The sequence below is a fragment of the Micromys minutus genome, assembly GCF_963924665.1.
Source record: "Micromys minutus genome assembly, chromosome: 14".
NCBI classification, from domain to species: domain Eukaryota; kingdom Metazoa; phylum Chordata; class Mammalia; order Rodentia; family Muridae; genus Micromys; species Micromys minutus.
This window is the reverse complement of record NC_137983.1, coordinates 45755188-45781130: the sequence shown is the minus strand read 5'-3', so window position 1 is coordinate 45781130 and position 25943 is coordinate 45755188. Positions and strand designations below refer to the sequence as shown.

The 25943-nt window shown below is 41.1% G+C and overlaps 1 protein-coding gene across 1 annotated transcript in view; it reads left to right on the top strand.

Annotated features, from left to right (window-relative positions):
* The window catches only part of KAT6A (lysine acetyltransferase 6A), a 75457-nt gene extending 50173 nt beyond the window's left edge, over positions 1–25284 (top strand). Inside the window, exons 9-17 of the mRNA XM_080928708.1 lie at positions 3715–3830; positions 7909–8050; positions 9658–9819; positions 10714–10807; positions 12289–12520; positions 13245–13458; positions 15204–15803; positions 18313–18631; positions 20764–25284. Of these exons, the coding sequence (XP_080784834.1) occupies positions 3715–3830; positions 7909–8050; positions 9658–9819; positions 10714–10807; positions 12289–12520; positions 13245–13458; positions 15204–15803; positions 18313–18631; positions 20764–23417 (4533 nt within the window). The 3' untranslated portion in view covers positions 23418–25284. The remainder of the gene's footprint in view (positions 1–3714; positions 3831–7908; positions 8051–9657; positions 9820–10713; positions 10808–12288; positions 12521–13244; positions 13459–15203; positions 15804–18312; positions 18632–20763) is intronic.
* The last annotated feature ends 659 nt before the right edge of the window (positions 25285–25943 follow it).

Below are 25943 nucleotides of genomic sequence, written 5' to 3'. Positions count from 1 at the left end.
TACTGCTTACTTCCTCTAAGTCACAGATTTCCAGAGAGGCCTTCCCTGTGTCACTCACCACCCTCTTCCTACTGTTTTTCCTCCATGGCGCTCATCATCTCTCCAGTTTGTTTGTTTGTTTGTTTTGAGACAGGGTCTCACCATGTAGCCTTGGCTAGCCTGGAGCTTACTATGTAGACCAGCCTGACCTTGACTTCTAAGTGCTGGGATAAAAGACTTGCACTAGTGTACCCAGTTGGAATTTATTCATTCTAGGATTGAAGTGCCTTAGGAGCAGAGAGTTTGTCTTTAGTTACTGCTATAAACTGAGGGGTTAGCATGAAGTCAAGGCTTTGTTTACTGCATGAAAGTTTCTACTGGGGAAATAGGATGAGAATAGGTGTAATAGTCATATAAAGAAAACGAAGACTAGAGAGTTAAAGGAGCTGCTGAGCTCCAGGACAGAACATAATAGTAATGTGCCCAGTCGTGTGTGTGCATCTCTAGGGTAAGAGGTGAATGAAGTTCTGCGAGAGAACAGTCCAATAGACTATGGTATATACATGTGTGCGTGCATGTGTGTGCATCACAAAGGGGTTTAGTGGGTTAGCTTACACAGTAGGGATTGGATAGATCAACAGTGGTCACATGCCGGCTGGTGACTGTTGAGTCCATGAGTCTGGATGCTTCCACAGTCTGAGTATGGTATTAAAGGTCTAGTAGATTTCTATTGCTTCCTAGGCAATCTACAGTGGAAAGGTAAAGAACCTGGAGTCTGCTGTCAGGGGAGGACTGTAGCAGCCATCATCCTGATGAGCCCCATGTTTAGGAAGAAACAAAGGCAGACAGGCAACACTGTTTTTTTCCCTCTGGCTTCTTTATATTGCGGCCACCTATTAGGAGGTTTTTGCAATCTGAGTGTTGGGGGTTCTTCCTCTGCAGTTAAACTTGTCTGGAAATGTTCAGTAGGCACACCCAGAGGCATGTGTCTGTTGTTTCCAGATCCTGTCAGGTTGGCAATCAAGGATAACCATCACACCCAGCACTTCACTGTTTGATTCCTTTAGCATACAGCGCAGTAAGCAAATGTGAGGACAGATTCTGAAGATTGTTGGAGATCCAAGTAAAGGGATACCCTACAACAACTTAGTAGGCTTATATCTTACATGAAGGACATAAACTAGATATTGTATGTCTAAACTGTTAACATGTGAAGTGGAAATGAACAGAGATTCTGGTTTAATGACCTTTCTCCATGAGATCAATTTATTTAGAATGTATGTGCCCGGCTTTGTGTTGGTAAGATAAAGAAAGATACAAGTAAAGACACAGACTCAGGAACTTCCAGTATCATCAGTGACACCAATGGCAAATAATCATAGACATAAATACAAATCAGCACTAGAGAGAGGAAGAGTGCAGTGGGGACTAGAAAGGCTTCCTGGTTTGCATTGTGTGGCTGTGTTCAGAAAAGACATAGAAAGGGAAGATGTTTTCAGAGTAGTGATCTACAGGACTGGAAAGAGAGTCAGCAAGACTGGAAAAGAAGAGTGACATAGGGACCTGCCTAGGAAATACTGGTCAGAAAGGATAAAGCTGAGGCACTTAGCTCGCTGACTAGCTGATGAATAAGGATCATACAGGTGAAACTGGACAAACAAGCCAGAAGTTGGGATTGGGGTCTTTTATCATAATCTGTTTTGGGAAGCCCTCAAATGAAATTGCAAGATTATAAGTTTGATTTTTCTTAGGCTGGATGTTTACCTTCTTTGGTAAGAGTCCTTGCCTAAAATGCACAAAGTCCTAGGGATCAAATGGTGATGGCACACACCTATAATCCCAGAATGCAGGAGGTGGGCAGAGCATCAGAAAATTTTAAGATGACCTTGTGGTAATTCAGTAATTGATAGGGCAAGGTGCAAGTGAATGGGTGAGTGCATGTGTAGTTGCTTCCTCATGTAGAGCCTTGTTGACTTTAAACCTGAGCGAGTGGAAAAATCCTTCCTCTGAAGGCTACACAGGGGAATTGAGGGTGGGGTGGGGGTAGAGCACATGTGCATGAGCGCATGTGTCAGAGCATTGCACTGCGCAGCAGGGAAAGGAGTGTGTGGGCAGAGGATCTGCCTCTTACCTGTGGTAATGTGTAAACAGTTATATTGGAACTGGATCTCCACATTCTCATCGGGTATCCGACTGGAGGAGCGCTGGGGGGCCGATGGGAGGACCCTCTCATGGCAGGCTACATCACAACAGGTGCATATTTTAGCTTTTATACTTTGTATTTAATCCAGACTTCAGGAAGGTAGTTTTGGGTTCTTGTATTTGGTTATTCCATTTTCCTAAATCATCACTCTTGTGAGGTGCAAAGGCAGAAGAAAAGATCTTACTTTATAGATTAGAATACTTAGTATCTAGAATGCACTTTAAAGATCAGCCTTTAAATCTTTTTACCAAATTGCATTTTAATCGTTTTTTGTGTGTTTCTGTACTGTGTAATGGTTGGTTGGAGGACTCATGAAACTCACTGGTGATACAGTGATTTTTATCCAGAAGGTAATCATCTTTTGTTTTAAGGTGTCTTAGGAAGAGCTTGCTCTTATTTGGCTGTATTCCAGTGTGAAACCCGAGATGAGTCCCTTGGCCTTTGAGGAAGGGGAGTGATTAGGAAAGGGGAAGGAGGGAATTGCCCATCAGATGTGGTAACGAGATTAATTTCTTATTAATGAATTTCAGCAAATCTTAGAATATGAGCCTTTTATCTTTTTTAGTTTCATTACATGTGTATGTATGGACTCCAAAGAGGGGACTTTTAATCTTTCAGTGGTTTTAAAAACAGAACATTGAAAGATTATTTTGATTTTTTTTTTTGATGAAGAATTATTAATACTTCCATCTGGGCAGCCTAAATTGTAGTTCTGTCATCTTTTTTAGGTGAGTCGATATTAATAAAATGTCCATGATGGACACACATGTATATATGAATTTGTTGCTTGGTTGTATGCAGAACAAATGGGATGGCCTTTGAATTTAGTGTTTTAAACCTGACTTTTAGAAGCAGCTTGTATTTGAACCTCTGGTCATCAAGACTACAGATACCACTTCTTTCTTGACAGTGCAATTGAGATTATGCACAGGAGTGAGAGGGGCATCAAGATCATTTCCATTTATGAACAGTAGGAAAAGATTGGCCTGTGGTTAAAAAAAAAAAAAAGCGTGATTTTTGTTGAATCAAACTGCACAGCTCCTAATGATGAAAATCAGACATTGTATAAATTGAATACCTTTTGGTACTTGCTTTGTCATATTCCTTTTATATTACTTTCCCAAGTCAGAGAACCTTTGTTTTCTGTGGTGCTTACATGATCAGTGTGGAGCATTTGTTTTGTTGCTAGCTGGCAGGAGTATTCAACCCCTTGTTCTTTTTTTAACCCAGCAGTTTATTTAATAAAAACCATTAAAGAAGTAAGCTTAGTTGAAGCAAATGTCCAGTCTATAAACAGAAAACTCAGTTATTTTCAACTAATATAAGGTTTAAGAGGTTTGCTAGCACTTTATTTAAATGTACAGCTCACTTCAAGATATGTTAGCCTGCACTTGACTTCTCTTTGTTCTCTTACGGGTTTAGAAAGACAGCATTTAGATTTGGGGCATTAATATCATTAATGTTTTGTTATTGTTGTTAGGTCAGTCTGTTTAAGTAAGCTAACTTGTGAAATGTTTTTCTTGATTGTATAGAAAGTTGGAGTAACTGGGCCCCCTGATCCACAAGTCCGCTGTCCCTCTGTCATTGAGTTTGGAAAGTATGAAATTCACACCTGGTATTCCTCTCCATATCCTCAAGAATACTCAAGGTATGTTTTGATTTTTAGGACTTTAGAACTACAAGGTATTGGGTAGTGTTTCATCCAGTTCATCTTTTTACATGACAAAGCTTTCAACTGTCCATAAGAGCGGTGTGCTTTAATAGCTGCTTTTCTAGCTAGCTTTAGGTGTCTTTGTCTGATCCTTATCTAAAGCTAATTTTAAAACTATAAACTGTATTAAATTGACTGACTAATATTCTGTGATATTATCTTTAAGGTAGTATCATGAGTAACAACACTTAAGTTGAATTTATTAAGAAAAGATTTAATTCTATTCAGATATGATCTGTGTGTGTATTTGTGTGTGTTATGTATGCATGTAAAAGGAAGGCAGGAAATTCAGCAGTCCTACAGTACCCTGCTACTTGGTAATTTATTCCTTTTGAGTTTTGAACAGCTATGATCTTGTATGATCAGAAGGAAATGTTATTTTTAAATTTTTATTAATATATGTATGCCACATTACATGTGTAGGAGTCAGTGAACAAACCATGGAAATTGGTTTCCTCCTCCCACCATATGGGCCCTAGCCATTAAACTCAAGATTATTTAACTGCCAATAAGCCATCTCTTTGATTCCTGTTACCACCACTTTGAAGCAAGTTCTTATCACAACAAGTATTAATCTGTCAGCTGTCGAGATTGTAATGCAGATAAATTAAAACCACATGTACCATGACTCTTCTTACTCTAGGGAGGAGTGGCTGGGGAGAGCCAGCTTTCAGATTTGCAAAAGATGATGAGAATGTAGTAGTGGACTTTTGTCTTAGAAGATAATTGAAAGTATGCATGAAATGTTTGCCATGTATTCTGATAAAATTGTTACTAGAACTGTTTGTGAGGGAAGCAGGTTCACTAAAGGACTAACTAAATATTACTAGCAGAGAATACCCCAAAAATATAATAAAAGGCAGAAAGGGACAGGATCGGAACTGAATAGTCAACTTTCTTAGGGCAAATTTCAGACATTTCCTGTATATTTTTTTATTCATTGTAATTTATGTTGTTCTCCATGAGAAGTACCAGTTTAATAGTGTCTTTAGTGCTTACAGATGTTGTTTCTGTCCTAGTCTTCATTTTTAGAGTTATTTTAAAAAGCAAATATATCTACTCAATTGAGTTCTGTGGATTTACTTCTGAGTTCTTCTTTGATTTGAATAAAACACCTAGAGATCTTAGGCTTCTTAAGAATGTGTTTGTGGTATATGTGCCTTTGTGTGTGGATGTTCACATGTGTGCGTGTGCACATATGCACCAGTGTGCATGTGTATGTAGAGACCCAGGCTGATGTAGGGAATCTACTGTATGATGAATTCACCTTACCCTGTTGAAACAGGACTTCCCATTAAACTAGGCTCCCTTATCCGGCTAGCTTCACTAGCCATCTTGCTCAGGGATCCTGTCTAGCTGAAGTAATGGGTAGGCTACTAGTCCCACCAGATAGCTCTCTAGGTTCTGGACCTGAGCTTCTGTCCTGGTCTTGCATGGCAAGCACTCTTACTTCCCAGCCCTCTCCAGAGATCATATTTTCTTCACATGATATACCTCCATTCTTAATGAAGTTGGTGGTCTTTTCTTACTGTTTTATACTAAATTGCGTCTAGATTAATTTTTTGCTAAACACCTTTAAAACAATTTTTAAGTCTCCTAGCATATAAAAACTCTGTAGCAAGCAAAAAAAAAAAAAAAAAAAAAAAAAAAAAAAAAAAAAGGATCTGGAAAGAAAAGATTTAGCCAGGGGCAATAGGATTGTGCTTTAGGGTATGTTCATAAAATCTAAGTATTTATAGATACCTAGTGCATTAAGTAATCTTTCCCTGGTTCACAAAAATAAGTAAGCCAGAGTAAAACAAGACCAGGGAAGCTAGCATGGATGGGCCCAGTGAAGATATCAACATCGTGGGCAGCCTCCACTCAAACTACCCAGAGATTAGCTTCAGCGTACCCTCTTTGCTGTGAGGTCTTTTTGAGGTCTTGATAAGGCTGATTCCCATGTAATAAGGTAGCTTAAGAAGTTCTACTTTCTTCTAATTCTCTTTTTGACTTGGTTTGAAACAGACTATGAGAGTACTGCTAGAAGCAGATTTGCATGATTCCAGTTATTGAAGAGGAAACCAGTTTTTAGTGCCTTAGCTGTCCAGTGGTGAAGAAAGAAAGTAAACATTACTTCTGTACATTACAGTGTGGGTAGCTGTCACCTGTGGTGCTTTATAACCAATTAGGTGTCTCTGTGATAACTCAGTGAAGTGAGAATTTCTACCTCCCTTTGCAGACCTGGCTCCGGAAAGTATGAGTAAGGACAGTATAGCTTACGGGCACCTGAAGTCGGATGTGGGCTCAGTTTCTGTCTGGAGTGTACAGCCATATTACATACTACACGCAGCATCTGTAACTTAGCTTATGCTCCGTTTAAGAAATACCTGATAGGATAGATATGTCTCTGGCCCTTCCTTTCACTTTTTATTTTATAGATAAAGTTTTGCTAAGTTGTAATGTTCCTGCTCAGCCTCTTTAAATATAAGAGGGGTGGGAGAGTATGTGTGTGTATGCATATCTGTGCATGCATGTCTGCATTCGAGTGTGTGTGCCCATGTGCACATGTAGACATGTGTGCGCAATGGCACAAATGTGGAGACCAGAGACAACGTTTTGATCTCGCCTTTTACCTTGAGGCAAGGTCTCTTGTTCCTTCTGGTTGATTTAGTATTTTACGTTAGCTGACCCAAAAGTTTCTGGGCAATTCTTCTGTCTTGCCATAGGAATGCTGGGGTGACCTGAGTTTTTAACTTGTTTTTTGTTTTTTTGTTTGTTTGTTTGTTTGGTTGGTTGGTTAGTTGGTTTGTTTGAAACAGGGTCTGGCCTGGAACTCAGAGATCTATCTGCCTCTGCCTTCCAAGTGCCAGGATTAAAGGTGTGTGGTGTGCCACCATACCTAGTGTTTGTCCTTTTATTTTCAAAGATAGGAACTGACCCAGGGCAGCTTTGCACTCGTCAGCGCTCTACCACTGAGCTCAGTAGCCAACACCGTCCCCACCTCGCTAAGACTGTCTCAGTCATCTGGGTTGCTCAGCTGTCTCAGCCGCCCAGCGTGATTTTTTGTTTTTTCAGTCAGGGTCTCACTATATAGCCCTTGCTGGCCTTGAACTCACAGAGGTCTGCCTACCTCTGTCTCTGGTTGCTTGGATTAAACAAACACCACCACGACCTGTCCAAAATAACAAACTTTTGACTAACAGGGTTTCATCATACAGTGTTATTTGTTTTTGTTGTTTAAACTAGGGAAGGGATGGGAACAGAGCTTTAGGGGCAGAAAGGATGTGGTGTACAGTATTCCTTAACGTCCCCAAACACATTCAGTGTTACAATTTCATACTTAAAAGCACTTACAAAGTATGATTTTACAAAATACACTTTATGTCCATTTTGCCTAGCACCACATATACATGTAGTATATATGTAGACTCTGTCACAGAGTCTGACACCTGGTAAGTATTCAAGAGCCTATTTCCTGAAATCAAGACATGAATGAAGAAATAAGGAAGGAACAGTGAATCTATAGCTTTATTCTGCTTATTGGAGATTCTCCAGGGGGTAACAATGGGAGATTTTTTTTTTCAGGTCAGTTGATTGACTTAAAAAGAGGGAATTTTTAGTTTAATAGTAGAACCACTGAGCTAGGTAGCTTGATTTCTCACTTTTGTCCTGCTGCTATTAGTTGGTAGATGCTACCTAAAGTTTGGGGTGTCCCCTTCCTACTTTCATAGAAAAAAAAATGCTACACTCTTACCACTTTTTAAAAGTTACTTACTTTTAATTTGGGGGTGGTACACATAGAAGTCAGAAGACAACTTGTGGGAGCCGTTTCTCTCCGTTTTCCATGTCTGTGTGGGGAGTCAAGCTTAGGTCGGCAAGCTTAGCAACAGGTACCTCTAACCACTGGATTATCTTCCCAGCCCTTGTTCTTCCTACTCTTTAACATGGGTGGGAATGAGGCACAGAAAAGTTAAGAGTCGTGAGAATTTGAAGATTTATAAATATAAAGCCCTATTTTAATTATCATTTGCAGGCTGCCTAAATTGTATCTTTGTGAGTTCTGTCTAAAATATATGAAAAGTAGAACTATTCTACAGCAGCACATGAAGAAATGTGGTTGGTTCCATCCTCCTGCCAATGAGATTTACCGAAAGAATAATATTTCTGTCTTTGAGGTAAGGTAGCTGTCTAGTACCTGTCTTCTGACCATTTCAAACCCAGTGCTCTCTGTGCTACATCTGTTGCTCACTCACTACCAAGTCAGATCACTCATGGACAGGTAGGACAGTTCAGATGGGACCGAGTCCATACGCTTGAGCTTACAGTAGATACTCCTGATTTCATTGACTCAAAACATCAGTCATAATATATCTTACTATGTTCTATATCACAAGGGAAAAATAATGCTAATTACAAATTTTAAGATCCCACTTGACAAAATGCCAGCCAGTTTTTACATTATGCAAAGATGTGATAAAAATAGATCTTAGAATCTGTGAAATACAGCATTTAGAAAGGATTTGTAAACTAGGGATATTAGTTTAAGCCTATAATCTCAGAAGGCCAAGGCAGGAGGATTGCCATAAAGTTGAGGCCAGCCTGGGCTACACAGTGAGTTCCAGGCCAACCTGAGTTACAATCTCAGGGGGAAAAAAATCCAAAACCAAAACAACAGTGATAAAGTGTTTCTATTATTCAAAAAGAATATCTTAGAGAAGTATGTTTAGTATCATTAGTAAATGCTAATAGGATGATACCGTGGTGAGTCTGTGATTCTGTGTTAGCATTAACAGTGGTCTTTAACTCTTGATCCACAGTTGTATGGTTTGAATGCCAAATATTGAATATATGTATGTTGGGTCCTGTTATATAATGTAGTGATAGGTTTTCAGATGATCTGGGTCTCCTCAGTCTCCTTTACTGGATGGCGATTTAGTTCATCAGTAGAAGAGAATACTTCACTTGGGAGTTACAAATGCCAGGTAATTATATAGTATTGTTTAAGAGTGCTCAACAGCAAGTTGCTTCTTGATCTTTCCACATATTAGTAGGCATGTGTTTTATAAGAAGTCATTTGGGTGGGTCATCAAGGAGTAGTGCAGGTTGTGTGGCAGTATTGTGGGATAACTCGTATGGGGCCTCATCAGCCTTTTCATAAAAGAGCAAACTTCAGCTTAAGACACAGGGATGTCAGAATGGACACAGCGTGGTGCTCCTGAGCTTGGCCACCTGAGTCTCCCTTGCCGGGTGCTTACCTAAGACACCGCCTGGCACTTCTGAGTGGCAGTAATTAATACTCTGTAATTCTGTCTGTGGCTGTGCCTGATCATAGTAGGCAGACAGTAAGTACTCTGTCAGGCTGCTTCTGGGATATCAGTCTTCACATATTTTACCTAGTAAGTAAATTTCAGAAGAGATTACACTTAAGATCTTTTGTTAAATGAAATACTTTTAAAAACGAAGCTTGTTAACTGAAGTATCCCTGAAATTAGTTCTTTTAGGAAACCAAAATAGCCATTTCAAATCTAGGTTCTCACTTCCCTCTTTATCTGTTCAGGCTTGATGAAGCAAAATGCATTTGGTCATCTTACAACAGCAAGTACTATCACGCTGCCATTTCAGAGGCTAGTCTGTCTCTAGACTGCGTGTCCTGGTCACCGACAACTTTTCCTAGGCTAGACTAAGAAAGTGCCTAGTGATGTGTGTAGCTGATATGTATGACTCCAGAACCAAAGAACATTGTCCTGACCACTTTTTCGTCTTGTTTGTTTTCTTCCTTTAGGTTGATGGGAATGTGAGTACCATTTATTGTCAAAATCTGTGTCTTTTGGCAAAGTTATTTCTTGACCACAAAACACTCTATTATGACGTGGAGCCGTTTCTCTTCTATGTTCTAACACAGAATGATGTCAAGGGCTGCCACCTTGTTGGCTACTTTTCTAAAGTAAGTAAGTCAGCTTAAGATTGTTTGAATTCATGGAGAAATCTGGGACAGTCTACTAGTTCTCAAGAGGGGATACTACAACAACATGTAAAACCTTGTAGATATCTTTTAGCTTTTTCAGAAAGGAAATAGAAGGAATATTCAGAAACTTAACAACCATTAGAAGATGCCTAGTAACGTTCAACAGACTATTCTCCTAGGAGAAAGACCTGTGGAAATACTCGAGAGGAAAAGCTTAGAACGACCTCTGGTCCCTTGATGATAGCAGGCAGAGTCTGTGAGACCAGCACTGGCAGTGCCTCTGAGTTCTTGTTCCACAGAAACCCTCTCTAACCGGAGTCTTAGGTGTGAAAGTGTGGTTTCTAGTCAGAATATATGCCAGTTGCACTTAAAGCAAGTCCATGGTAAAAGTTTTAAGTGTACAAAACAGATTGCTGGAAAGGCTTAGCTTTTTAAGAGTTCTTTGGGTTACTTTCCTAGTTCAATAGGATTGAAAATATATCATCTACTTTATGAAAAATGTATTTGTGCCCCACATTTAGGACTTTGTATAGAGTTAGGTGATGTAATCCATGGTGGCTCGTACTTTGCAGCAGTGCAGGAGCTGCCTAGAATACTGTACTGGCCTGGGGCTGCCAATCACTGCGAGCTCAGATTTTTTGGCTGACCTTGGGTATCAGTGCTTGGTTTTAGATGGAGTCCTTGTGTTTTATGTTTACCTTCCTGGGATGGTTGCTGTGCACCTGCCTTCCCAAGTGGCCTTGTCCTGATGTGCATTGCTCTTCCCAAAGGACCATGACTGCTTTTGGCTGATAGTGTTTATTACTGATTAGCACTGCTATTCGGATTCACTAGTCTGTTGTTCTAAAACTTGGCTTCTGTGTTCTCCACTAGGAAAAGCACTGCCAACAGAAATACAATGTCTCCTGTATAATGATTCTTCCCCAGTACCAACGTAAGGGCTACGGCAGGTTTCTCATCGATTTCAGTAAGGATTGTATTAACACTTTCTCATTATATATTTCTGTGAAATTTTTAAATGTGTATATTTAAAGATTTGTAGATTTCTTGTATTTCTTTGTCCCCTCTCCCTTTTAAATTTATCACGTTCCACAGCAAGCTCAGGAGCAACTTGCAGGAGTCAGTTTCCCCCTCTTCCTATGTGCCCTGGACCGCAATTGAGGTCATCAGCTTGGCAGCAAGATGGACCCACTGAGCTATCTCTCCAGTTCTTACCATAATGTTGTGTAACCTTCTTAAATTTAAAGCCACAGTCCCTTTTCTTTTGGCTTAGCACAAAATATCTTTTAATAACTAATACCAAATATAGTTTTATGGGGTCAGCAAGATGGCTCAGTGGGTCAAGGAACTTGCTGCCAAGCCAAATGACTTGAACTTGATGCCTGTAACTCACATGGTAGAAGAGAACTACCCACTCTTTAAGTTGCCCTTTGACTGCCCACATGCATGCTATGGCACAGGCACACACGCCTTACACACACAACACCACACACCTTACACATACATACATCTCACACACACACATCACACACCTTACACACACACACATCTCACACACACACACACACATCACACACACACATTATGATGATAAGTATCTTTAATGTGCACTGCTGATTTCCAGGAGAACCTAGTTACTTCCTTATGTGCAGTGACACTGATTGCCAGCACACCGGGGAATGCCGTGTAGCTACTTAGTGATGTCCATAGAGAAGAACAGCACTGCCTGTTTGCATTGACCCATTATCTGAGTAAATGTGTGTGTTTAGTTACGGTCCTAGCTAATTTTAAAAAACATAGCATGGCTTTAAAATGTCCTAGAAAATAGATATTATAGGAAATGATTTCATCTGAGTTAGAAAGTGAAAGCTAACAGTTCTAGAGAGGAAATGGTGAGCCATGCATCCTATTCCATAGTGATTGTCCTAGTTTGGGTTTTACTGTTGTGAAGCGACACCATGACCAAGGCAACTCTTATAAAAACATTTCATTGGGGCTGGAGGCTTAGTCTATTATCATCAAGGTGGGAACATGGCAACATCTAGGCAGGCATGGTACAGGAGGAGCTGAGAGTTTACATCTTCATCTGAAGGCTCCTAGCAGATACTGGCTTCAAGGCAGCTAGGATAAAGATCTCCATCTTTGAAGGAATTTGTCCTTGAAAGGAATATTGGTGAAAGTACTTTGGTTGTGTAAAGAAATATTGTGGGCTGGAGAGATGGCTCAGTGGTTAAGAGCACTGGCTGCTGTTCCAGAGGTCCTGAGTTCAAATCCCAGCAACCACATGGTGGCTCACAACTATCTGTAATGAGATCTGAAGCCCTCTTCTGGTGTGTCTGAAGACAGCTATAGTGTACTCACATACATAAAATAAATAACTCTTAAAAAAATTAAAAAGAAAGATTGTTATTAAGATCTCTGATACATTTGTAACTTGGGTTTCTCTAGGTTATTTGTTATCAAAGCGTGAAGGCCAAGCAGGCTCTCCTGAGAAACCATTATCTGATCTAGGCCGTCTTTCCTACATGGCTTATTGGAAAAGTGTAATCTTGGAGTGCCTTTATCACCAAAATGATAAGCAAATCAGCATTAAGAAGCTGAGCAAGCTGACTGGAGTCTGCCCTCAAGACATTACTTCCACACTCCACCACCTACGGATGCTGGACTTCCGAAGTGACCAGTGAGTGTCACACCCTCTGTTTACTTTCCACATGTGATCATGTTTACTAGGTGGCTGAGGGGTTACAGGAAAGGTAACGATGCAAGTTATGTATTAGTCTCCAGATATCTGCTGTGAGCTCTCAGGATCTGTGCGGCCAGACCATCACTTCTTCCTGTGGTGGTCGGGTCTGATGACACACACAGGCTTTGTTTACAATATGAAGTTGGAGCCTACGCCACAGAACTGTTTATCTTCTAGTTTATTTTTCAGGAAGCTTTCTCCCTTCTAATGTGAAGTAACAACAGCCTAGAGGTTCTTGTCATTGAGTGAAATATGTTCAATTTACTTAATTAACCTCCTATATATGACATTTAAATAAAATGTACATTAAAAGCAAGGACAGAATTTACTTTTGCTTAAAATGGTTAGGAAAGGTCACAAGGAAAGAAAACATTTGAGCTGAATAAATGAAGACTAGGAAAGGGGCTCAGGTGAGCAGGGACGGTCGCGTTGGTGAGGTGTGAGACAATGAGGGACTAGGATGGCCAGTCTCCATCACAGTGGAGTATGCCCCACTCACCTTTCTTACCCAGCCCATGTGCTGACAGTTGCCTGCTCTATCTTTCTAAGCAGCTACTTTTGAAGTTCTCATTCGTCTCTAGGGTCTTTGGGTTGTGTCTCCCTCTTCATCATCTTGTCTCCTGTCCACTGTTGATTGCTATAAACTTTTCTCTGGTTGTAGATTTGTGATTATCCGCCGGGAAAAACTTATCCAGGATCACATGGCAAAGCTTCAGCTGAATCTTCGACCTGTAGATGTAGATCCAGAATGCTTACGCTGGACTCCAGTCATAGTCTCCAACTCTGTTGTCTCAGAGGAGGAAGACGAGGAGGCTGATGAAGGAGAGAAAGAAGAGCCCCAAGGCCAAGAAAGAGAGTTAGAAACCAGGGAAAGGGTATGATGGTTTTTATGGTTTTTATGGATATTTGTAAATATAATATAATATCTTTCCAACAAAATATCCCTACTAGAGGACCAGGGAGAAACATGCTTAGTTGTTGAAAATATTTAAACTAGAAGACCTTGTTTGATTCTTGGAACTCATTTTAAGAAGCTGAGCACAGTGTCCCACACTTGTAATTCCACTGCTGGGGAGGTGGAGATGGGAGTAATCCCTTAAGCTAACTGGCCAGCCTTGGTGAGTCTCAGATTACAGAGAGACCCTGTCTCACAAAGTAAGATAGAGGGGCTAGAGAGATGTCTCAGTGATCTAGAGCACTTGCTGTTTTTGCAGAGGACCCATGTATTTATGACAGCTCACAGCCATCTGAACCTTCAGTCTAAACTCCAGCACCCTCTTCTGGCCTCTTCAGACATTGCAAGCATGTGGTGCACACATATCTCCTCATACATAAAAAGGAAGGTGGCATTCCCTAGGAAAGATTACTCACAGTTGTCTTCTTGTCTCCATTTGCACATGCACACATGTATGTGTGTGTGAACTTGTACAGACTTGCACATATACAAACATGTACACACATATACACTAGAATTTGAGTTTAATTTTAATGATAGACATTTGAGGAATATTGCTTGTATTTACATTTGTTTTTTAAGGTTTAGACTATTAGGAAACCTTTAGGTTTTGGACAGTGTATTAATTATGATTAATATTTACCAGGAAGAGCTACATTTTAAGCTATATAGTAATTAAAAACTCTGGATTGAATTTCAATATGACAGCTGTTAAAATGAAATAAAAGTGCATTTTCCTTAATATAGAGCATTAAAGAGATATTATAAGCATACATCTGTTTTCGTTAAAACACTGGAAATCTCACTGAATGCATAGATGCCTTCAAAGCATTAGTGATGGCCTGTCCTACGCTGTATCATTCCCATTATTTTTCTTCATAAACATAACTTGTTTGGGATCTTCTTTGACATTTTTTAAAGTAGTGCTTTCATCCCTTATATCTTCTTCTGATAGTTGAGAGGGGGAAAATCATCTACTTTATTGTACTTTTAAAACTTAATATTCAAAAAGATTTTGTTAAATTTCCCATGTTTCTTGAATGTCTACTTCTTCTGGCACATGTTCTTATAGGCCAGCGGTTCTCAGACTGTGGTTACGGCCCCTTCACAGGGATCATCTAAGACCATCAGAAAGCACATAAATTTACATTATGATTCATAACAGTAGCACAGTTACAGTTATGCAGTAGCAATGAGAACGGTTTCATGGTTGTGGGTCACCACAACATGAGGAACTGTATTAGGGTTGCAGCATTAGGAAAGTTGAGAACCACTGTTAAAATTTGTTCTTCCTTGTTTTTCAATTTTTATTTCTATAAAATGTTATAATCTCATCTACCATCCATAAGACCACAGACACTTTGATTTCAAAGGCGAGATTTCATAGTGGTTATGAGCACAAGATAGAGTCAGAGTTCTGAATTTGGGCCTCCAGTTACATCATTTGCAGAATATCATCATAATACTTTATTGTATTATTGTGAGTATTAAACTAATAACACATATAAATACATTTAAATACATTTTTTAAGTGGCCAAAAAGGAGAAAGTGAGTAGTCATGATAGCTTTTAAATGCTTAATTTTCTTTCTAAAGTTCTGTTTTCTTAGCTCAACCAAACAGACTGAAAAAAAATCAATGTTTTTGTTTTGTTTTTCTTAATTAGGTGGGAAAGTCTGTGTCTCGGGAGAATAAAGATCAGGATTCTTCATCTTTAATAGAAAGTGAAAAGAAACCAGAAGTTAAGGAACTAGCTAGTTCTTCCCGTTTGAGCAAACAGGCCCTTGCCCGGGACAGTCTTCCTGCAAATAGCCAGCCATCTCGGAGGGGCCGTTGTGGGAGGAAGAACAGAAAGACCCAGGGACGTTTTGGTGATAAAGAGTCTAAGATGCTTGCGGGTGAGACGTTAACCGCTTCTCAGGAGCAGTATGGAGAATGCGAAGGAAAGCCAGCAACCTCGCAAGAACGGCGTACTGAGATGGAAGAACAGTTGGCGGCCCCTCAAGCACAAGCAGACGGGAAGCCAGACATCCCCAAGGGGAGGTTCAGTGAGACTGTTGAGTTGTGGCGAGGACAGTTGAAGAAAAGCCCTGAGACCCTGAAGCGCCGATTGCCAGAGGGAAACGACAGGCTTCCATGCTGCTACACTGATGGTGACAGAGCTGTCTTTAGAGGCTTCAGTGAGAGCAGTGAGGAGGAGGAAGAGCCAGAGAGTCCTCGGTCAAACTCGCCACCGATTCTCACAAAGCCCACGCTGAAAAGAAAGGTGATGCTCCTTTGTGTCCTGACGTCCTAAGGTTGAGGCTTGTTATATGAGTTTGCTCTGTCCTGCAGTTCTGCAGTAGAACACACTGCAGCTCATGTGCTGTCTTATAAACCTGAAACTATAAATGCATGAGAGCAAGTAACTAAAGTCCTGCAAAGTGAAGCTTCTGGTAGGGTAGCACTGACTACTCTTTGCCAGACGTGTCCCAAGCTATGGTCTGCATTGCCCGGGCTAGTCAGAATGCTGGCTGCCACATGCTGGCCATGAGAGGCAGCTTTCTCACCCAGAGCATGAGGTCATTCCTATCTGTAGCAGGGCTGTTAAAAAGTGTAGGGGCGTTTAAAGGAAGGCCTTTAAGAATGTTTTTAGATTTACACCATTATCACAAAGACAAAACACAACATTTCTATAACCTCCAAACCCAGTGCCTGTTAGGCACATTTGTCACAGGGCAGCATAGACATGACTTAGCAGAGACTGTCCTTAGTTTGCCTCAATGGCCTTCTCTGCTTAGGGTCCTTAGCGTCCCGTCCAGCTCTCTATGCTACAGTTAGTTGTTCTCTTCTGGCTTGTACATTTCTCAGACTTTGGTTGTTCTTGATATGACCTTGAAGGTTATGAGGTCAAATATTTTATATATTAGTGCTCATTAGTTAGAATGAGGTAATGTATTTAAGAGTAAGTCAAAGGAGGCAGAGAAGCACTGGTCTCAATCACAGCAAGTGGGCATTATATACATATACATACATTATATGTGAACCTGTTAAATACTCCACTTTGTTGTTGGCGTTGGCCCTCGTGGGTTTCTCTGCTGCTGCTACTTTGTCTCCCCCTTTCATATTGTAGTAGAGAAAAGGCATCACAAATCATACTTACCATATGTGTGGCTACTCAGTGTAGGAGCAGAGCGTCTGCATAGATTAGATGTGTCCCTTCTGCTGTGTCCCTCAATAAGGACCTGATACTTGCGTTTGTAACACGGTTTTAGACTTGTGGCTTACCTCCTTCCACCCAGCACTGGCCATTTGGAGGTTTCTTAGTGTTGCTCCTCTTTATATTCAGGATGCTACAAGGTCCTACAAATTCATCTTGGCTATTTCTTGCCTCTGCTGCAGAATCAGTCCTTCTCTAAGGAGCACAGCTATTTTTAATCTAATTTGAAAAATCTCAGTAGATTTTGAAGTAAAGAAAAACTAAGCTGATTACCTCTCCTGTTGATTGCATGATTATAAAGAATATATCCTTGCCATCCTAGAGTTTATTTTTCCCATTTATGTGGTAAAAGATGTATGCAATTCTCTAGTGTGAAAAACACGAGTATTGGTTGTAGAGATGGCTCAGTGGTTAAGAGCACTCACTGATCTTCCGAAGGTCCTGAGTTCAATTCATCCACACGGCAGCTCACAACTGTCTGATTCCATTTTCTGATGTGCATATGTATGCACAGACAAAGTACCCATATACATAAAATACATACATAAATAATTTTTTAAAATTAATTGTAAATAAATTAGAAAACACACAGAAATATTGTAACAGCCAGTGAAATTGTATGCAAAGTACTTAGACATTCTTGAAATTTACATCAAGGAGACTAAGGATTATATTACAGCTGTGCCTAGATGTATGGCCTTGTGTAAGTACTAACCTTTGTAGCCTCTGTACAAGGATGTGATTCAGTCATTCCTGGGCTATTGTCTCTATAACTTGGTGACATCACTGTGTTATGTAAGCTATTGTATTAGGTCGGCCTCGTGTAAGCTTGTGCTGAGTGACCAAGTTTCATATAGTGCTTGCTGCCTTCTGTGTCAAGTGAATGCATCTCTGCTCTGCATTTCTGTGCTCTGCTGTGACTTTCTCCCCAGATAGCATGCAGATTATTTGATCTACTAATGCATGGTGATGGATAAGATGTAATGTTTCTATTCCTTTTGCTCTTGAACAGAAGTAGAGGGGATAGTGTCAGAGGCACTTCAGCACTGAAGCAGGTGGCTCTTTAAAGTGTAAAATGTAGCTGAACTGAAAAGATGCACTCACTCACAACATCTGCTCTTTGGAACATGTGCTTTTCATATCATAAAGCTGGACTCAGTACCAAAAATCTGTGGGTTTTTTTTTTTTTTTTTTTTTTTTTTTTTTGTTCCTTTCCTTCCCATGTGTGTAGGAGCACATGTGCATATTTATGTGTTGGTGGGCTTGTGCTTGGAAGGTGTGTAGAAGTCAGAGGACAGTCCTAAGGGTTTAGTCCCCCCACTAATCTACATGGGATGCAAGGATTAAACGCAGCTTGTCAGGTTGTCCTGTTTGCACAGCAAGCTTTACCAATGGAGCCATCTTACTGACCCACATCTTTGTATTCTTAATACCTTGTCTGTACCAAAACAGCTTTTGGCAAATTGCATCTTCATTTTAAATATGCCAATTCTGCAAAGTTTTAAAACTTTTATGTTATAGCAGGAAAGAAAAAGTTATTACTATACATAAAATACTTGCTTTCTTTACTAAATAGAAACCAATTCTTCATCGAAGAAGAAGAGTCCGCAAGCGGAAACACCACAATAGCAGTGTAGTCACAGAAACTATCTCTGAGACCACTGAGGTGTTAGATGAACCCTTTGAAGATTCTGACTCTGAGAGACCGATGCCAAGACTGGAACCTACATTTGAGATTGATGAAGAGGAGGAGGAGGAGGAGGATGAAAATGAGCTCTTCCCCAGAGGGTACTTTCATTGCTTGTCGTCACAGGACATCCTTAGGTGTCAGTCCTCCTCTAAGAGGCCAGCTAAAGATGAGGAGGAAGAGGAAGAGGAGTCAGACGATGCAGATGGTATGTTTACAAAACTGTTTCTTATAGTAGTTTCTATATGTCTTTGAAAATACAAGTAATAGCTACAAACCCTTCCACAAAGGGTTAGAAATGAACACGACTAAGACTGGAAGGGGAGGGTTGGCAACTTCTGCAAGTTGCATGGAGTATATCCATGTTTATTTTTGCATTTAAAGTTTCTTCTTTAACCTGATCTGTTCTTACTTTTGCAGGAAATCTTAATTATTGGAAGCTCTTCCTTTTTACCTAATACTGTCTAGGTTTTTATTTGAATCCTCAACTGATTACTAGATTGTGTGGTCTCTGGTGTTTTGCTCATTGCTGCATGCTGAGTGCTCAAGATTGGTGGTCAGCCAGCTCAGCTAATTGAGTCAGTGAGGAGGAGTCATCTGAACGTCCGTGGGAACTTCTGTCCTCTGTTCAGGAGCCTTCCCAAATCATGCCTCTGATGTACCTTACTCAGTCAATAATAACCTATTCCTGTTGTTGTTTGTGTTTATCTTGTTTCGTTACTTAAGACTCACTGCACAGAGGTCTGGCCTGCCTCAGCCTGTTTGGTTCTGGAATTATAGGTGTGCACAGCCCAGTAACCAGTTGGGCATCTCTAATAAGTGTCAACAGTAACAAAATAAGCTAAGATATATGGTATAGCTAACATTCCAGTCATTGACTTTTAAAATAGACTTATTTTTACGATACATTCAGATGAGGCCCATTTGCGCTAAGATAGGAAGAAGGTAGGTTTGCTGAAGTGCTGGGTCACCTCCCCTCCATCATGTTTGCTGTGAGTGCCTCAGTCAGCCTTTGCATTTTCACAGGAGGCTTTGAGAAATCTTGTTGCTCAATGTTGCTTTGTACTTTAAAATTTTTATTTTATTTTATCTTTTGCCTTATTTAGTAGAGCTTTTTATTTTATTCTCTTAAAATCTCAGCTTCAAACCTAGTAGATATGACTTAGAGTTTTCTGACAGGGTATGCAGCTTGACGGAGATGTGCCCTGAGTTCAGTCCCTAGAGTCCAAACAAAATCTCTGTGGGGTGTGTGTGCGCTCGTGTGTGTGCGCGCGTACATGCGCACGCATGTGCTAACATGTGAGAGAATATGCATGTACATGAGTGTGAGTGTACACACGGCAGGGGGAGACAAAAGAATTGTAAGTATGTGTGATACAGTCTAGTTGTGAAGCACATGCTGGCCTCAAGTTTGTGACCCTCTTGCTGTAGTCTCTTAGGTGTTAATTCACACCATACCTTGTACAGTTTTCTTACCATAAGGCCTACTATATGATAAGTGGTTTTAATGTAGTGATCACTAACGTCCTTGCTTCATTATAATAGATGACGATCAGAGTTTTATTGTTGCATATCTTGGAAGCTTAGACTTTTTGGTGTGATTGGCACTTGGTGCTCTGTCTTAAATCACCGTATGTTGCAATGGTATCTCACCTGTAAACTCCTATGACCTTAACAGTTTTCACTTATACCAGAAATACCACAAACTTTTAATTCTCCCTGCCTTAATGTTCATAGCCTTTTAAAATTAACAGTAATTGAGAATATATTTAATGCCACTGAAATCTACTTTAAATGATTTTTAAATCTACTTGAAAATGATTAAAATTTTACATGTTTTGCCACAATTTAGAAAAAGTAATGCTCCTGTTGAATTGATTTCCTCTAAATATTACTGGCACGTTGACCTTTACGCATTTGTTTAGGACTGCATGTCAGTGCGTGTTTAACATAGATGCTTTGCAGTTGTTGTTATGTAAACACAGTGACTGACAGTTATTCACAGGGACAGCTCAAGTGTGGTCTGCAGGAATTGCCCTATGATCCCACTTCTAGTAATGATTTTATGGAAACTAAAAGCAAAGAGGTAACAGAAAAGCAGACAGAAGCAGCTAATGTTTAACCTCGAGCTGACACCTCTGCTGCTCTTACTTGCGACTTGATAGAGTTTGATCTCAACCACCTGGAACTAGTAGGTGGTAGAATCATGTTGCCCAGGTTTATGTTGTTGTTCTGCCAGTTCATTGTGTCACTTTATGTTAATTAACCGTTTTATTCCTTTGATTCTTCTGCTGTACATGTTGGTCTGATAACCTGTCTCACTGTGTTTCTTCTGTACAGACACTCCAGTCCTAAAGCCAGTATCTCTGCTGCGAAAATGTGATGTGAACAGTGCTTCACGTGAGCCAGATACCTCTACACCTATGAAAAAGAAAAAGGGATGGCCCAAAGGCAAGAGCCGAAAGCCTGTCCACTGGAAGAAAAGGCCTGGGCGGAAACCAGGATTTAAACCGAATCAGGAAATGATAGCTGTTTCTACACAGGAATGCATAGTTGAGCCCATAGTCCCCATTAAATCAGGACGCAAATCCAGAACTCAAGAGAGTGAAGACATTGTTGAGGTAAAGGAGGGCTTGTTGGAAGAAAGGAAGGAGGAGATGCGTACAGAAGCAGACGAGGAGGCTGAGGAGGAAGAGGATGCAGCCAGCAGTGACGTTAGAGCCATGTCCCCATTGGACAGCAGCAACAGCCCCGATGCAGAACCAAAAGAACCCGAGGCAGAAGAGGAAGATGAGAAGCCTTTGGAAGATCAGAGGCAGTCAGAGGAAGAGCCTCAAGAGCTGGAAGAACAGGAGCAAGAGGAAGAAGATGAAGTGACGGCAGAGGCAAACCAGAATGAAGACCATGATGCTGATGATGAGGATGATGGACACCCAGATTCGCTAAAGACAAAAGAGCCAGAGGAGCAGCCAGCTAGAGAAGATCATAAGGAGGAGCCTGGCATTCAGGAATCTTTTTTAGATGCAAACATGCAGGACAGTAGGGAAAATATAAAGGATAAAGATGAAACTGAACCGGATTCTGAAGATGAACAGCCTTCCCATGAGGCATCTGTGGTATCAGAAACCATGCCGGGCTCTGAGGAGGACCATGAAGAAGACTCAAACACTAAGGAAGAATTAATTGAGCTAAAAGAGGAGGAGGAGATCCCACACAGTGAGCTGGACCTGGAAACTGTACAGGCAGTGCAGTCTTTGACTCAAGAAGAAAGCAGTGAGCATGAAGGAGCCTACCAGGACTGTGAAGAAACTCTTGCAGCCTGCCAGACTCTGCAGAGTTATACCCACACTGATGAGGACCCTCAGATGTCAATGGTTGAAGACTGTCATGCTTCAGAGCATAATAGCCCAATATCCTCTATTCCATCTCATCCTAGCCAGTCAGTCCGCTCTGTCAGCAGCCCCAGCATGCCTGCCCTGGAGACTGGGTACACACAGATCAGCCCAGAGCAAGGATCCCTGTCCGCACCCTCTATGCAGAACATGGAGACCAGCCCCATGATGGATGTGCCTTCCGTATCAGACCACTCTCAGCAGGTGGTGGACAGTGGCTTCAGTGATCTGGGCAGCATTGAGAGTACCACAGAGAACTATGAGAACCCAAGCAGCTATGATTCTACCATGGGCAGCAGCATTTGTGGGAATAATTCCTCTCAGAGCAGCTGCTCCTATGGTGGCTTGTCATCTTCCAGCAGCCTCGCCCAGAACAGTTGTGTTGTTACTCAACAAATGGCAAACATGGGAAACAGCTGCAGCATGCTGCAACAAAACACTGTCCAACCAGCCACCAACTGCAATATCAAGTCACCTCAGACTTGTGTAGTGGAAAGACCTCCCAGTAACCAGCAGCCACCACCACCACCACCCCCGCCGCCACCACCACAGCAGCAGCAGCCACAGCAGCAGCAGCAGCAACAGGCAGCCCCACAGCCTCCCCCACCACAGCCGCAGCAGCAACAGCAACCCCCTCCACCACAGCAGCAGCCCCAGCCCCCACCACCACCACAGCAGCAACAGCCCCCTCTGTCACAGTGTAGTATGAACAACAGCTTCACTGCAGCTCCAATGATAATGGAGATACCAGAGTCCGGAAGCACTGGGAACATCAGTATCTATGAGAGGATTCCAGGGGATTTTGGTGCTGGCAGCTACTCTCAACCGTCAGCCACCTTCAGTCTCGCCAAGTTGCAGCAGCTGACGAACACCATTATGGACCCTCATGCCATGCCTTACAGTCATTCTCCGGCTGTGACTTCCTATGCAACCAGTGTTTCTCTGTCTAATACGGGACTGGCTCAGCTAGCTCCATCTCATCCCTTAGCCGGGACCCCTCAAGCACAAGCCACCATGACTCCACCCCCAAATTTGGCATCTACTACTATGAACCTCACGTCACCTCTGCTGCAGTGCAACATGTCTGCCACCAACATTGGAATTCCTCACACTCAGAGGTTGCAAGGGCAGATGCCAGTCAAGGGGCACATTTCTATCCGTTCCAAGTCTGCACCTTTACCCTCCGCAACTGCACACCAACAGCAGCTTTATGGCCGTAGCCCACCAGCAGTTGCCATGCAGGCTGGTCCTCGTGCACTGGCTGTTCAGCGTGGCATGAACATGGGGGTTAATTTAATGCCCACTCCAGCCTATAATGTCAATTCCATGAATATGAACACCTTGAATGCCATGAACAGCTACCGAATGACACAGCCCATGATGAACAGCAGTTACCATAGTAACCCTGCCTACATGAACCAGACAGCACAGTATCCTATGCAGATGCAGATGGGAATGATGGGGAGCCAGGCCTATACCCAGCAGCCTATGCAGCCAAACCCTCATGGAAACATGATGTACACTGGCCCCTCCCATCACAGCTACATGAATGCTGCCGGCGTACCCAAGCAGTCACTTAATGGACCTTACATGAGAAGATGAGCGGGGTGAACTTGCAGTGAAAAGCTTAAATATATATAAATAAAGGAACTTTTTATACTGACAAACCAGAGAAAAGAAATGGACCTTTTTTCCAGTTAAAATATTACTGTAGAGTTAGAGGAGTTTTTCTTTGGTTTATTATTATTATTACTGTTTTTGTTTTGTTTTTAGAAAACCTGATCTCTTTTTGGGGGTTTAACTTTGTTTTGGGTTTTTGTTTTTCTTCACAATCTTGAACATTTTACAGTAGAACTCATCTAAAGATGGATTTGGGTAGGGGAAACATGCACAAAATCTTTTCGTAATTAAAAGGAGCCTTACTTTCTTTATACACCACATGGACAGAATTTCTGTGAACGTGAATTTATTTTTATTTTATGTATGTTTCCCCTCACTGTCTGCAGCTCCCAGTGTTGTCATTTTTAAATGTTATATATACATCTCAAGGGTCAACCAGACCCTTCCCTCCAAGCCCAACCTTCATTCCCACTCATTCCAGCAGGAGGCACTTAGGGGAACTGGGATGGGAACATGGAGAGCAGCCCAAGCTCCTTAAACTTAATGTTGTTATTGCTATTATTATTGTTATTATTATTATTATTAAAATGAAGCAGGTAATGCTTCTCCTTGTAAAATTCCCTCCCCTCCTTTCTATACACACACACACACACACACACACACACACACACACACACACACACACACACACAGAGCCTCTGGAAACCTTTCCCCAAGAGTGTTTCTAGGTAGACTTCATTGAAATTGTCTTTCCTTAATCAAGTGTAATATGATTCTTCTTTATAAAATATTCCCACTCAGCACTCAGAGACACAAAAGTACTGTAAGTCTCTCTAGACAGCAGGGTCTCCGAGGAAAGCTGACTGCAGCCCTCCCCCAGCCTTTGGAGAACACAGATGGTCAGCTAACAATTGGAAAGGGAAAGTGACCAGGTTTACCACCTGGTGAGTCAGCCAGAGCATGCACACTCCACTCACCTCTTTTCGTATGTACTTGGAAATGTGGACTAAGGGTCTTGTGCTTGCACCTTTGACTCTGGTAACCCTCAGAGCAAGCCCCTGTGATCTGCCTGTCCTATCGTACCCATAGTTTCCATGAATGCCTGTAGTATCACGACTTAGAAAACACCTGGTGCAGAAGGAGTCCCAAGGGAGATGATGGTCTAATTTGTAGCTGCATAAGAGATGCATACCTCTCGTCATTTTGTCTTGAGATCCTGAATTCATCCCCAAGAACCAGTGTGCACTAGCCCCTCTCCTGTGAGGATGAGCAAGGAGAGACCACCACCAGCATAGTAGGGCACAGCTGGCAGTAGGGCTTCAGGAGGCTCACATGTTGTCTCACTAGTTTGCCCGTTCTCTTCCTACTCGCTCCAGGGATAGGTAAAAAAACAAAACAAAAAAAACAAAAAAATTATATATATAATTATAATTATATATATATTATATATTCCATCATTAGAAGATGGAAACTATTATACCACTTGGTATGTGCAGTCAAATATCCAAAAGGAGACATAATGCTTAAAAAGATACCTGTAAGCATAAATTCTCTCCTTTATTTGTACATTTTATATAGATAAATTTTTAAAGTACTAATTAGGCATTACATTTTTTCAAATGCACAGGTTTGTTGGGCTTTTTTATAGACCTTAATTGGCTTTCTCAATTAAGTGTGTTAGATAGAAAAGCAGAATTCCACACTGTACCGCTATCAACTCTGAGCATGTGCAAGGCTGCGTAGGACCCCGTTTCTCTGTATATACTGTTCCGGTTCCCAGTCATCTCTGTAGAATGTGCACCGTGCTGCCCTCTCCCACATCTTCAGCTACGTCATTGCTTCCTGGATGGGATGGGGAAGGGATGGGAGGGAGGGAAGGGAGGTAGGTCTATTTGGGAGGAGGGTGGGTCAAGGCAGAAGGAGAAGCTGTTGAAATGAGGGCCGTGAATTCACTTTCTGTTGGTTTGCAGTTGTATTTGGGTTTCTTTGTTTTGTTTTGTTTTTAAATTCAATCAGGCAGCTCCCTTTTCCGCAAGCCTCTTTGTGACTGTAGAACTATTGTAGAAAAAAAATGTTCTTTTCTATATTATAAAAGAAAATTATCCAACACGGTAATATTGGTACCTGTCATTTTTTCACTTCTGTTTTAAAAAAAAATGTATTTTTAGCAAGATAACTTGGGTAATCTTCTAAAAAAGAAATTTAAAAACTCACTTGTTAGTGACTTTGATGCCTTTTAAAATAAGAGCTTTTTCATTTCATTCCATCTTTAAAATTTTTTATCTTTGTTGTAGAATATTAAAAACTATTTTAAGAAAGATAAAAATTCTCTTTAAAGAGATCTCTAGAGTGTGTGAATAGAGCTCCAGATGCCTCTAAAAGCCGCATGTACAAACTAAGTCTATTCCTGTCTGTTTATATTTGCTTTTCCTGTTTTGTAACCTCTTTGTACTTTGTTCCTGGTGACTTGTAAGCTGAGGGGAGGGGTGCCTAGACACCTTTGTATTT